Source organism: Sarcophilus harrisii, chromosome 6 (assembly GCF_902635505.1).
Source record: "Sarcophilus harrisii chromosome 6, mSarHar1.11, whole genome shotgun sequence".
Taxonomy (NCBI): Eukaryota; Metazoa; Chordata; class Mammalia; order Dasyuromorphia; family Dasyuridae; genus Sarcophilus; species Sarcophilus harrisii.
The window spans coordinates 246,741,335-246,754,607 of NC_045431.1; the positions used below are offsets into that span (position 1 = coordinate 246,741,335).

The 13,273-nt window shown below is 46.3% G+C and overlaps 1 protein-coding gene across 1 annotated transcript in view; it reads left to right on the forward strand.

Moving 5' to 3' along the window:
- The first annotated feature begins 6,644 nt into the window (after positions 1-6,644).
- OSBP (oxysterol binding protein) overlaps positions 6,645-13,273 on the forward strand; it is a 34,165-nt gene continuing 27,536 nt past the window's right edge. Inside the window, exons 1-2 of the mRNA XM_031943550.1 lie at positions 6,645-7,164; positions 12,236-12,444. Of these exons, the coding sequence (XP_031799410.1) occupies positions 6,788-7,164; positions 12,236-12,444 (586 nt within the window). The 5' untranslated portion in view covers positions 6,645-6,787. The remainder of the gene's footprint in view (positions 7,165-12,235; positions 12,445-13,273) is intronic.

The window sequence follows — 13,273 nt, forward strand, 5'->3', positions numbered from 1 at the left end:
ATTGTCAATGCTGTAAAATTACCCATGCATATAACTTGCAAATAAAAAGCTATTAATAAAAAAAATATACATCATTGTCCTCAAGGTCTCCTTTCAGGTTATATATATTAGCCCATGCAGCTTCTGTATGTCTCTCTGGTATGTTTTGCCTGCTGTGGCCATATTTTGGGCTGGGAAAATCCACTTTTCAGGACTTTCCACTTCGAACCTGAGGATGAAAAAATAACAGGCAAGTTTTGCCCCAAGGTTACCATTAGTTGTTCCTGGAGAGGAGAATTTTTAAATTCACAGGTCCCAGCATGACTCTAGAATCCAGGTCTACTCTGACCTCTGAACTGAAAAAATGCAGAAAGGGGGATTCTGCTGGTTTTCTTCAAGAGCCAACACTAAAGTATGGGGGCTGTAACAAGATCAAAGCCAACCAAATCATCATGGAGCCAGCCCCAGCCATTGAAACAACACCAAAGGTGCCAAAGAGTAGCTCCAAAATAGCCAATTTGTCTGGGACATAATTAGGGGTTATCTTTTGGCTGGCTTCGGATAGGGGAACCCCTGGGATCAAGTCTTGCCCTTGACCCACCCCAGCTGTGTAAACCTGGTCAAGTTAATTTAACTTCTCAGTTATCCCCCAGGTCAGGGGATCTTAAATTTTTTCCACTTATAGACCCCTTTTCTCATGGGAAACTTTTTCATGACTCTTCCTACCACTGGACCTCTGGAATCCATTAGAATTTCCCTCTGCCTTTCTGTCTCAAATAATCCTTTACCAGAAAACCGGAAAAACTAGATGCAACAGGGATGGAAGCAACAGCAGAGCCATGTGTTCACAGGTCACATGGTAGCACCCCTGCTGGGGAGAACCTGAGACTCCCCTCTCAGGAGGTCTGCTGCAGATCCTGCTTTGAAGGCCACAGGGAAAGAGGCTCATTTGGCCAATTCATGCATACTTTGAAGAGCAATGTCTCTCCAATTCGTGTCTTCTGGAACGTCCAGATATAAGCTCACCAATTTGCAGATCCCAGAACTGGATCCTTGTCGGCCAATCTCCTGTGATACCTATTTAATTTCATCTCATTAGATTCAGCCCATTTTTCTAGACTATAAAGATCTTTTTGGAAAAGGGTCTTTTGTCTAAAGTGTCAAATTATTCCCAGTTTCCTGTTGGTGAAATGTAAGGTAATTAAGGATGGGGAAAAGATTGTTTTTTTCTTCATGCTCCAAACAGAGAGTAGGTGCATGAATAATGTTGAATTGAATTCACATCCCACCTTTGTGGCCAAAAAATTAATAAGCATGGAATTTCTTTTATGTAAGTCAGCTAATAAAATGTTGATAAGCACGGGGGCAAGATCTGGGTCCTCTTCTGAATTAGTATGGATCCATTAATGATTATTTGCTGGATATTGTTGATAAGTCTCAAATCCATCTAATCAAGTCAACCAATCAAAAGGCATTTATTAAGCACCTGCTGTATGCTAACCACTTTGTTAGGGATTGCAGACACAAAGACAAAAATAAAGCAGTCCCTGTCTTCAAAGAGCTTATATTTCAACTGTGCTATCTTCTAGTGCTGTTTACAGAAACAGAGCCAAGTTCATATATAAAGATCCCTATAGATGGTGTATTGATTTTTAAAGTGTTGTATTATCTACATTTTATTATATTTTTACTTATTTGCTAAATAAGTAAAAAATAAATTTAAAAAACATACATTTTAATTTGGTTCAGGAGATACTCAAGATTGCTGTGGGTTTTGTGTTCCACATCTCTGTTCTAGTACATTTTATTCTATTTTATACACGAGGATATCACAGTCATATCCTTTTTTTCCCCCAAAGAAATACATTTTATTGATGTCTTTTTTTTTTATATTGTTAAAAACTTCCCCAGTATTTTCCCTGATGCCTGTCCCAGAGAACCAGGATATATTTGTATACACACACACACACACACACACAACACACACATACCCCCAATATATATGCACACACACACACAGAGCAAATAAAGAAAACAAGAGAAAAACATCAGCAACGCTAAGCACGCATTGCAAGTCTGAAAACATATGAAATATAGCACTCACATACCCTCCCATCTCTGCAAAGGGGTGAGATTGGAGTATCTTCTCAGAGCTCTTCCTTGGACCCATGTTTGTTCTTTGTAATTTCACAACATTTACTTTGATTTTTTGTGTGTGGTTGTTTTTTCTGTTGACGTGCTTGTCATCGTGGTGGTTTTCTTGGCTCTGTTTACTTCACTCTGCACCCATTTATGTAGAGCCTTCCATATGTTCTCTTTTCAACATATTAACCATTTCTTATAGCACAATAATATTCCTTGACATTCATGTGCCTCACTTTGGCCATTCCCCAGTCAATGGACAGCTACTTTGTCCCAAATTCTTTATTTTCACAAGTGTTGCTATATTTTTACATATATAAGGGCTTTCTTTTTTTATCAATAGCCTCCTTGGTGTATAAGTCTAGTAGTAGATAAAATTATTTTGAGTAACTTATGGCTCCCTATCACTACCAACATCAAAAATACAAAATCCGATTTGGCATTCGAAGTTTTTCATACTCTAGACCCCTGCTACCTTTCCAGTCTTACACCTTATCGCTCATGATGTGCTTTACACAAAAATTGTTTTGTATAGGAAGCCTTTCCTATCCCTTCTCAATTCTCGTGCCTTCCCTCTATTAATTATTTCTTATTTATGCTATAGAGTTTGTTTGAATATAATTTTTTTTTTAATTTAATAGCCTTTAATTTACAGGACATATACATGGGTAACTCTACAGCATTAACAATTGCCAAACCTCCTGTTCCAACTCTTCACCTCTTACCCCCCCCCACCCCCTCCCCTAAATGGCAGGATGACCAGTAGATGTCAAATATATTAAAATATAACTTAGATACACAATAAGTATACATGACCAAAACATTATTTTGCTGTACAAAAAGAATCAGACTCTGAATTATTGTACAATTAGCTTGTGAAGGAAATCAAAGATGCAGGTGTGCATAAATATAGGGACTGGGAATTCAATGTAATGGTTTTTAGTCATCTCCCAGAGTTCTTTATCTGGGTATAGCTAGTTCAGTTCATTACTGCTCCATTAGAAATGATTTGGTTGATCTCGTTGCTGAGGATGGCCTGATCTATCAGGACTGGTCATCATCTAGTATTGTTGTTGAAGTATATAATGATCTCCTGGTCCTGCTCATTGTTTGAATATAATTGAATGCTATCTGCCCTATTAGATTGTGAGAACTTCTTGAGGGCAGGGGCTTTTCCCTTTTTTTGTATCCCCGGCATTTAGCACAGTACCTGGCACATAGTAGGTGCTTAATAAATGTTTACTAATTAGTCTGTTTGAGGAAGCTGTAATATTATCGGGTGAATGTCACAGCATAATATCATTTACTACAAAAACATCTGGATGACCTCACCACCCACAGAGCATCCCTTTACAACTTGGACAACTTGTAATGGATCTTTTCCATTACAGTAGTGAACAACTTTGAAGCACAAATGTCACACTCTGCCTCTCCTACCAGTCATTTTCAAAGGGCCAATGAACAGGGTGATTTCTGTTTTTACATCTGAGCAATCTTGAATTTTTATCCTGGATGTGTGGATGGGAGACACTCGTTGAACAGAACACAGTAAGAAGGGTGGGTTTTAATTAAAGGATTGGTCAGAATTCAACAGGGGAAGGGACGGTAGTATAGGTATATAGAAGAATGTGAGGAGGAACCAAAGTTCTAAGGCCCAGGGTGTGTTGGTCAGACCAGTCTGGCTGCAGCATAGAGTGGACTGAGGGCAGGATATAGAGAGACAAAGCACGGCTGGCTCTGAGTTATAGAGAGAAGATAAAAGAGTCCCTTTATTCTGGAGGCAATAGGGAAACAGCAGATTTTTGAGCAGGGGAATGAATGACCTCACACATAATAGGAGATTATTCTGGCAACACAATGAAAGATGGCCTGGAAGGGCCAGTGGGAGGAAGCAGAAAGACCTTTTGCAGTAGGGTGGGGAGAGTGTGTGATGGAGTCCTTTTCAAGAGCACTGGTAAGAATGGAGAGGAACAGGGAAATGTTATTGTTCATTCTCAAAGAGAATCATGACATCAGGGAGGGGATGCCATGACATCAGAGTGAACTGGATTGAAGTGAGGGTAGGGCTATGCAAAGTCACCACCCTCACTTTCTCCTCCAGTGCCACAGAAATAGAAGTGACAGGATGGACACTCAACTGGACACGATGCATGAGATCAGGAAGAATTAAAGATAATCTGATTTATCACACAGGAAACTGGTATTGGATGGTGCCAAAATGAGTAAAGTCAGAAAGAGAAAGTAGTTTAGGAGTGGAGGATAAAAAGCTTGATTCAAGATAACTTGAAGTGGCAATAGAACATCACGACAGAGTTGTCATGGGATTATCTGGGCAGAATTGGGATACAGAAGGGGGTGAGCTGTCCTGACTTCCCAAAGGAGTTGTATAAACCTGACCTATAATTATGGAGAGTGCCCTATTCCAAAGTATGTATCTAATAAACATCTGTTGAATGAGTGCCCATCAGAATTTACAAGACTGTAAGATCTTTGAAGGTGGTAGTTATTCTGTCTCATTTCATCTTTCTAATCACAATAACTCACAATTCTATAAAGCTTTCAAGTTTACAAAGGACTTACATTATGGTGAAGCAGGAATTATTAAGACTTTTATCTTCATTTAGCAGACGGGCAAACTCAAGTTTGGGCAAGATTAATTAACTTGGTTATTCAAGAGCATATGAAGAGCTGGCCATGGCAGACAGATTTTCTTTGATAAATCACAACTGTAATGCACACTACGGGAAATTCAGTTGGAAGGGCTGGGGAGTCCCAAAGGTTAGGTGTATAGTTCCACCAGAAAATTCCCCTAGAAGTAGACAGATAAGGAGAACAATGGAGAGCAGGGATGCGACAGAACAGGGAGATAAAAGAAGGAAAGTCCCCTCGTTATGGAATATAGCCCCTGTTCTAGGGCTAGCTGGAAGGGAGGGAAGGAAGTGGCCCTTTGGCGATGCTTTTCTACACACAGTACACTCGGTCCTGGTTCTGAATTCCACTCTGAACCAATTCATACAAGTCTTCTCACAATTCTCTCCGACTGTCCCTGTGAGACAATCTTTTGTCGAATGAAGGAATAAATGGCGTTTGAGTTGATACTAAAGAGCAGATTCTGTCTCCAAGATCTTAGGTTGTTTAAAGGCAGAAATGGGAAAGGAGGAAGGATGGGTCTGGGATGAGGAATCAGTCTAGGAAAAGGAGAAAGGAGGGGGAAGAGAAGAGGGAATGGGGGAAGGAAAGAGTAAAAAGGAGACGGAAGAAGGGAGAAAGACGAGGGGAGAGAGAGGAAGGAGGGGGAGGAGGAGAGGGAGAGGGGAAGGAGAGCGGAGAAAGAAGAAAGGGGAGGAGAGAAGGGAGGGAGAAGGGGGAGGGGTATGAGAGAAGGGAGGGAGAAGGGGGAGGGGTATGAGAGAAGGGAGGGAGAAGGGGGAGGGGTATGAGAGAAGGGTGGGAGAAGGGGGAGGGGTATGAGAGAAGGGAGGGAGAAGGGGGAGGGGTATGAGAGAAGGGAGGGAGAAGGGGGAGGGGTATGAGAGAAGGGGTACAGGAAAGAGGGCGGGATCGGGGCGGGGCGCACACGAACTAAGGGATGTGGGCGTGAGCAAGAGGCGAGCTTTGGTCTGGGAACGGGCCTCGCCCATCTGCACTTTTGCAGCTACCCCCGGAACCCAGGCGATGAGAAGCCCCGGCCCATATCAGAGGATTCTGGAGCCCCGAGTGGGGAGGGGGCGCCTCTGAGGTTCAGGCAGACAAATCCAGCGAGAGAAGGCCCCGCCTGCATCGCGCCTGCGCCAACGCAGGCGCCTCTTCCTTCCCCTCCCCGATTCCCCCCATCCGAAGGAAATCACACCCACAACACTGTTCCCAGCTCGGATTGGCTGCTCCGGAACCAGAGCTGTTATTGGTCAGCATCGACAGACCCGATCTGTCAAGACCCCGGAGCCAGTAATCTTGGCTTCCAACGTCCCGCCTCCTCCCTCGGGCAGGCGTCCCAGCGCTTGGGTTCCGAAATGTCTCTTGGCCGCTTAGTGAGTGGCAACAATATCCACCAATAGAAAGTGAGGATGCCACAAAACTCCTACCCACTAGGAAGTTGATTGGCTCGACGAATATTAGAGTAAGCCGGAGCAGCAGGTGCCCAACAACCAATCAGTGAGGGCGGAAGAGGGTATGAGGAAGGAATGATGGAACGGGGTGACGTGGCGGTGACGGACACATAAACTAAAACGAGTGGCGGAAACCAGGGCCAATCACTTACGCAGCTGGTTGGTCCCGTTCCCTCTTCCTCTGTGAGTATGGACTACTTCCAATGCCCAGGACCAATGAACCAGGGCTTGGGTATGATCGGCTTCCCTGCCACCCAATCCACGGAGTCTCTGGCGGAAGTGTCCCACCCAGGTGTACTTTGGGGTGGGGTCATTCGACCAGCTTGGGAAACGCGCCAATGGTGAGGAGCAACTGGTTGAGTGGCAGCTGCACGCACCAATGGGAGATCACCGGCGCCGTGGCTGGTCCCACCTTCCGGCCGCTGGACAGGCGGGGCGTGGACGTTGCGCGGCGGCGACTGCTGCGCTCTCTGTGTGAGTGTGTGTGTGTGTGTGAGATAGAGAGAGTCCGGGTGTTGCCGCTGCTGCTGCGGAGCCGCCGGGGCCGGTGTCTGGGGGTGATGGCGGCAACTGAGCTGCGGGGAGTAGTGGGGCCCGGCCCGGCGATGGGCGCCGCGCCAGGCGGCGGAGGCTCGGGACCGGCCGCAGCTGGAGGAGGAGGACGCGGTGACTCCGGGCCCGGGTCGGGAATAGCTCCGGGCCCCGCGACGGCCGCGTCGGGAGGAGGCCCGGGAGGGCCGGGCCCCGTGGCCACGACCGGGGGAGGGTCGGCGGCCGGCCCCGCCCCGGCTCCGCCCACGGGGGGCTCGGGCGGCGGGGCCGGGGGCTCGGGCTCCGGCTCGGCCCGGGAGGGGTGGCTCTTCAAATGGACCAATTACATCAAGGGCTACCAGCGGCGCTGGTTCGTGTTGAGCAACGGGCTCCTCAGCTACTACAGGTTAGTCCGGCGCCTGAGCGCGGCGTTCAGGGCCCCTGCCGCCCGCCCCATCCTCGGGCCCACCCCCTCCTCCTACCTCCGCCCCTCCCCCCCCGGTCCTGGGAGGAGAAGGGAAACTGAGGCCCGAGCGGGCCAAGGTCACTCGGACAGCAAGTGGGGGCCCGGGGGCCCCAGTCCTCCCCGCCGTGGCGACTTTGACACGGCCGCACGCGCGCTCCCACCCGCTGGGGCCGAGGCTCCCCGGCCGATCTCGGGACACCCCGTGCGGGGTCGGCGCCGCCGACGGTACTGCCGCCCCGCAGAAGCCCCCAGTGCGGCTCGGCCCGTGCCGGGAGCAGCTCGGCAAATGCCGAGGGCCAAACTTTTTGCCACGAGGCGGTGACCCAGGCCAGCCGCGGACCTTGTGTGTGCACAGGACCCCGAATCCTCCCGGGGTCACAGGTCCTCCTGGGGTGCGGCCCCTTGGCCGAGCTGTAGTCCCATTGAACCCCAGACCCAGGCAGCGCCGGGCAGGCACCCAGGCTTACCCATAGCCACCCGCCATTCATTGGTTATGTTCGGTTGTCATTCTGTGACACCCGCTGTAATTTCACTTAGGCCAGTCCACTTGCCCCTGGGTACTGCCTGCACACTCCAGGCACGCAAACACACAGGAAGAATCAACACATGTATGTTCTCTCTTTAAACTGGTTTTATCCTCTCAGTAAATGTGATTACTCTTTAGAAACGGAGACATTCGTGCAACTTCAGAGAACCACAAAACATCCGAGCTGGAAAGGGCCCTAGACATCTTCCCTTTCCATTCCCTCCAATCCCTTGGATTTTAATTTTTCTGTCCTCAGTTTGATATATATCCTCCACCTCGCCTTAAACAAAAAGACCTTTCCTATCAAAAAAGATGTTCCTACTGCATTCTATCTTCCTCACTTAAGATTTGCCAGAATTTTGCCTTCCCTCCTTTGGGATTTATGATTGGCCCAAGAAGAGGGGTCCCCTTTCACCTCTGCTATTCAGTGTTCAAAGTTATGGAATCTCTGGGTCCAAGGGCACCCCAGACACTATATAGTTTAACCAGGAAGCAGGATTCTTCTCTCCAAGACTTCTCATTTGTCTTCTGAGTAAGACAACCCATTGTCTTACTGCTCCAGAGTCCTGTCATTCTTCACCCTGAAATTCTGCTTAGCTACTCGTAGGCCATTTTGTTATGATCACACCTGTTAGGTGGTTCATTGGATTAGCGGAGGTATCCAGTAGTCACGCCGGCTCTCTTACACAGCACTCTTGTCTTTTCCACAGGCCCAACAATCCCAACCTAACCCTGCAGTTCTGCACAACACATTAGGGTTACCAACAACACACCTCCAGGAATAACTAGACCTGGAGTGGCAGAGTGGATCCTCTCACTGGTGCCAGAGTCAGGAGCACCTGAGTTCAAATTTGACCTCAGAGACTTACTAGTTGTGTGATTCTGAGCAAGTCCCTAACCCTGATTGCCCTAAAACAGACAAACACAAAACCTGGTAGACATCTACCACCTAAGTGCATAATCTGGCAAATGAGTCCTTAACAGGGACAGACACTACCCCTTCTCACTACCCCCCCCCCCCCCCCCCCCCCCCCCCCCCCCCCCATTGCCCAGACCCTTTTTTGATGTTAGTTATATTCAGTACAAGTGAAAAAGAGGAGTCCAGATAGTCTTGCCTAGCTCTCCAAAGTCAAGTTTGGGTCCTAGTTCAGTTGGATGGAAATATTCAGTAGAAGACAATGGGTTAGTGACCTGTAATGATTACGTTCGTAAATCTTAGGTATTGAATGTACTTTAGTGGGTCATATAAAATGCTTAACAAATGTTTGTTGGATTTGAATTAGGGCCTTTTCCAAAATACTATCCACTTCAGGGTTCAGGAAACTGGTGGCTTACTGTATTGTGGCAGTGTAGCACTAGGTAGCCAACTCTGCGTTTCTGCTCCTTCCTGCTAGTCACCCGGCTAGCAGTCACATTTTTCTGCATCCTGTCATATTTCCTAGAGCAGCCTGAGTAGAGGGCAGAATTTAGACTTACTTGAATTTTTTGCCTCACCTCATCTGATCCCTTCCGCTCCAAAAAATGGCATATGAACAAGGAAGCTTTGACTTTTGTGGTGATCTTTCCTGACCTAGATTCCTGCCAATTCCATTTAGTCGGCTGGGTCTTGTACATCTCTGTAACCTTATTGTCAGACTCCCAGAGAAGTTTGTTTCTGACTGCAAATAAAGTATAACCCAAGACGTATTGAGATACAAATGTAGATCAGTGGTTCTCAAAGTATAGTCTGGGGATCGTTGTAAATCCCTGAGACTCAAGAAAGTCAGAAGATGAAGACTAGTAATAATATAATTTTACTCAAAGGTTTTCATTTCTAGTACTGTAGACACCAGTAGGTATCCACTTTAACAAAAGAGTAAGATGTCTAGAGACCAAAAAGGTGGAGAATTGATGCTGTAGATCGGGGTCCTCAAACTTTTAAATAGTGGGCCAGTTCACTGTCCCTCAGACTGTTGGAGGGCCAGACTATAGTAAAAACAAAAACTTTGTTGTGTGGGCCTTTAAATAATGAAACTTCATAGCCCTGGGTGAGGGGGATAATCGTCCTCAGCTGCTGCATGAGGCCCGCGGGCCGTAGTTTGAGGACCCCTGCTCTAGATAGACCTTGTCCCCCAGAGAATTGTGCTCACATGCCATCTAGCCCACAGGCTCTTCACTTGTCATCCAGAACAGCACTTGGGGCCACATCACTGTATTGCTTCCTAGCCATGTCCTCAGCGAAATTCCCAGCTCTGTCAGCCTTCAGCTGTGAGATGTTTGACAAATCAATCATTTGCCATCTCGGGCTTTGGGGATAAGACTTGTCTCCTTCCAAGGGCAGCAGTGAGGAAAGAGTTTTGTAAAGCCCTGGATCTGTAAACTGCTTTTTAATTACATCTGCCCCTTCCAAAGCAATCGCTCGGAGGTTAGTCAGACTTTTTTACACCCGTTCTTCCTGAAGTGTTGTCTTTCCTTGTTCTTGCAAGTCGGGTTCTTGGCCCTCATTCCCCAACCACCAGAATGTGTCTTTATATGTGTATATTGCATTCTAGGGCTTGGAAATGAAGTGTCTATTTGGACGTCTAGATTTTCAGGTGTAAATCCTCTGCCCAGGGTTCTATTATCTCAACTATATTTTTTAAGGAAAACACTTTCAGGCTGGGAAATGCCATTTAATACCTGATTCTTTGAAGAACTCCCCAGTCTCATACGCTTGATGTCTCTCCTTATTCACTAGGCATTTAGAAGCAGGCACGTGAACCCAACAGAACTGAATTGAAAGAGACCTCACTTTAGGGCCCTTGAAAACCACAATCCTCTGGTGGTCAGAAAAACTTTGTAAATACTAAGTGGTTAGTTGGGGGACATCCCACTGTATGAGAGATTCCCATGAAGTAGCTGGCGGAAGTTGCCAAACAAGGAATGTGATGGAGGGGCCAGGTGGTGCCCTTGGAAGGCTGAGCTGGGTGTCAGCTGTGGGCCCGCAATTGGGCCTGTATTATTCATGGAGTAACTGAAGCCTTCGGGGGGTGCAAATAGCCTACCGCCGGGGCTCATGTTACGCGCGGATCAGGTAGAGGGGAGGGAATGCACGGTCTGTTCAGAAGGCTCACTTTCTTTCACAGTCGGAGGGGGCAGGGGGAGGGCAAGACACCAATCCTCCTGAGCAGGGAGAGTTTAAGCAAACTATTTTCACCCCCCAGAGCCTTTTTTGGAGAAGGGGTGCAGTATGTTCCCTTTTTGGCATGTAGGAATTCAGGACATTCCAGGTGTGTTTGTTCTCTTAACTGAGGAGAAAGAGCTAGGGGTTGGCCAGGGACTTTGATCTCTTGGTGTTCTTGGGCTGGACAGAGCAATCTCAGTAACCAGGGTGCTTTCTGTTAGTCGGGCCTGATCAGTGAATAGCTGGAGAGTAGGGGATTTGGCATTGGGAGCCTTGCATATTTCTGTTCCCCCGCAAATATATAGATTTAACCGAGGCTTATTATTTAATGAAACATCTCTTGCTGGTTGTTGTGTCGCCAGCTCCAGAAGTTAGTGCTATTAATAGAGCTGCCAGTCAGGGAGCTCAGGGGAACTTTTTATACCAAGATCAGAAACGGGTCTGCAGAATCTCACCTCGCTAGGAAGAAATAGAGTGCTTTAGGGCGTCTCATCAAGAGTCTGTAGGTCTTAGGAAGGAATCTATAACAAAAAACAATGTCTGGTACTCCCCTCTCCCCTACTGGGAAAAAAAAAAAAAAGTTTACTTCAGGCTAAGAAGCAACTTCACACTGCATTTGCCGAGCTTTATTTCAAAAAGGTCTGAGAGGCTTTTCACACCCTTCTAACACAAGCCTTGAATTGAGCTTGGTATTAGAACCCAGGCTGAGTTTTCTTCTTGTCTCCTCTTTATCCCATTGAAACTGTTGCAGAAGTTGACTAGGGGAGTGGATACTTATGCTTAACACATTATAAGTAGCAAATCTATTTCATAAAACACCTTGGAAGGTGCTACATCTTAATCTTAGCCCTACAAGACATTGTGAGAAGTAAACTAAAGTACTTAGGCATTGTTACTTCAACAAAAATTCTACTGCTAACTGGAGGAATGACAGAACCAGTCATTCTCTAGTGACTTGGAATTAGAATTTACCGTCATGGAAGATTACCCTCCATATCCTGCCTTCCACTTAAGAATCCGACAGACAAATATGCAGGTTTGTGAGCCTACTGTCTTTTCAGATGTCTTAGATGCAGGGGTCCTCAAACTACGGCCCTCGGGCCAGATGCTGCAGCTGAGGACAATTATCCCCCTCACCCAGGGCTATGAAGTTTCTTTATTTAAAGGCCCACAAAACAAAGGTTTTGTTTTTACTATGGTCCAGCCCTCCAACAGTCTGAGGGACAGTGAACTGGGCCCCTATTTAAAAAGTTTGAGGACCCCTGTCTTAAGAGTATCGAAAGGGAATGAGATGTGATGAGGGATAGATTCTATCTGGCTTCTCTTTTGTTTCCTTGGCATAGATCAAAAGCAGAAATGCGGCACACATGCAGAGGAACCATCAACTTGGCCACAGCCAATATCACTGTAGAGGATTCTTGCAACTTCATCATCTCCAATGGTGGAGCTCAGACCTACCACCTGAAGGCCAGTTCCGAAGTGGAGCGGCAGCGCTGGGTGACAGCCCTGGAACTGGCCAAGGCAAAGGCTGTGAAGATGCTTGCAGAGTCAGGTAAGTGTGGGTAGAAAGGAAGGACAGATGCCCCTGGGAGCTTCCTTTTTAGGCTTTGGCCCCATCGAGCTCTGCTGATTAGATCTTAAAGTTGTTCTGCTGTTGCTTCACATCTTTTAGGTTCACTTCCCTCAAGTGTCTCTCATCCCAATAGCAATATTCTTCCAGATGTATTCGGCCAAGAATTTTTCTTTTTTTAATGTAAATTGTCTGTCTGATGCTTTAAGAAACACTTTTGACGGATGACTTAATCTTTGAGTCACTACAAACCCACAATATGGATCCATTAAGCATTTTCACTTATTTCTTACTTCACTGTTGTAAGATTTGGTTTCTGAATTCGTTAATTATTCATTGCATCCTAAGTCCCATATCCCAGGCTTGATGGCATCTTCTGACTCTATTTGACTATTTGATTCCAAATCATTGGACATAATATAAATCTCAGCAGTTTCCTTAAAACAGTAATTGCAGACTTTCCTGCCTGAAAGCCCCATTGCTACCTTGGTGTCTATAAAGTGAATTATATTTGTATGCCCTTGATTTTTCATCCACACAGTCCTCTAGGGAAATTGTCAAAGTACCCCACTTGGACATTAGTGATTTTAGGCAGGTCGAATTGGATGGTTACTTGTAGACTAAGTTAGGATGGTTATTTATTTATAGAGCTGTTTTCTCCTCACCACCATGGCATTTTTAGGATTCAGATAGCAAAGACAGCACATTTTTGTATGTTTAAACATGTATTCATGTTTAAGATTCCATTTGTATTTGGGCCTTTCTCCCTCGTTAGAGAGACAGAGGTTTGGGTTTTTGTTTTTTTTTTTAA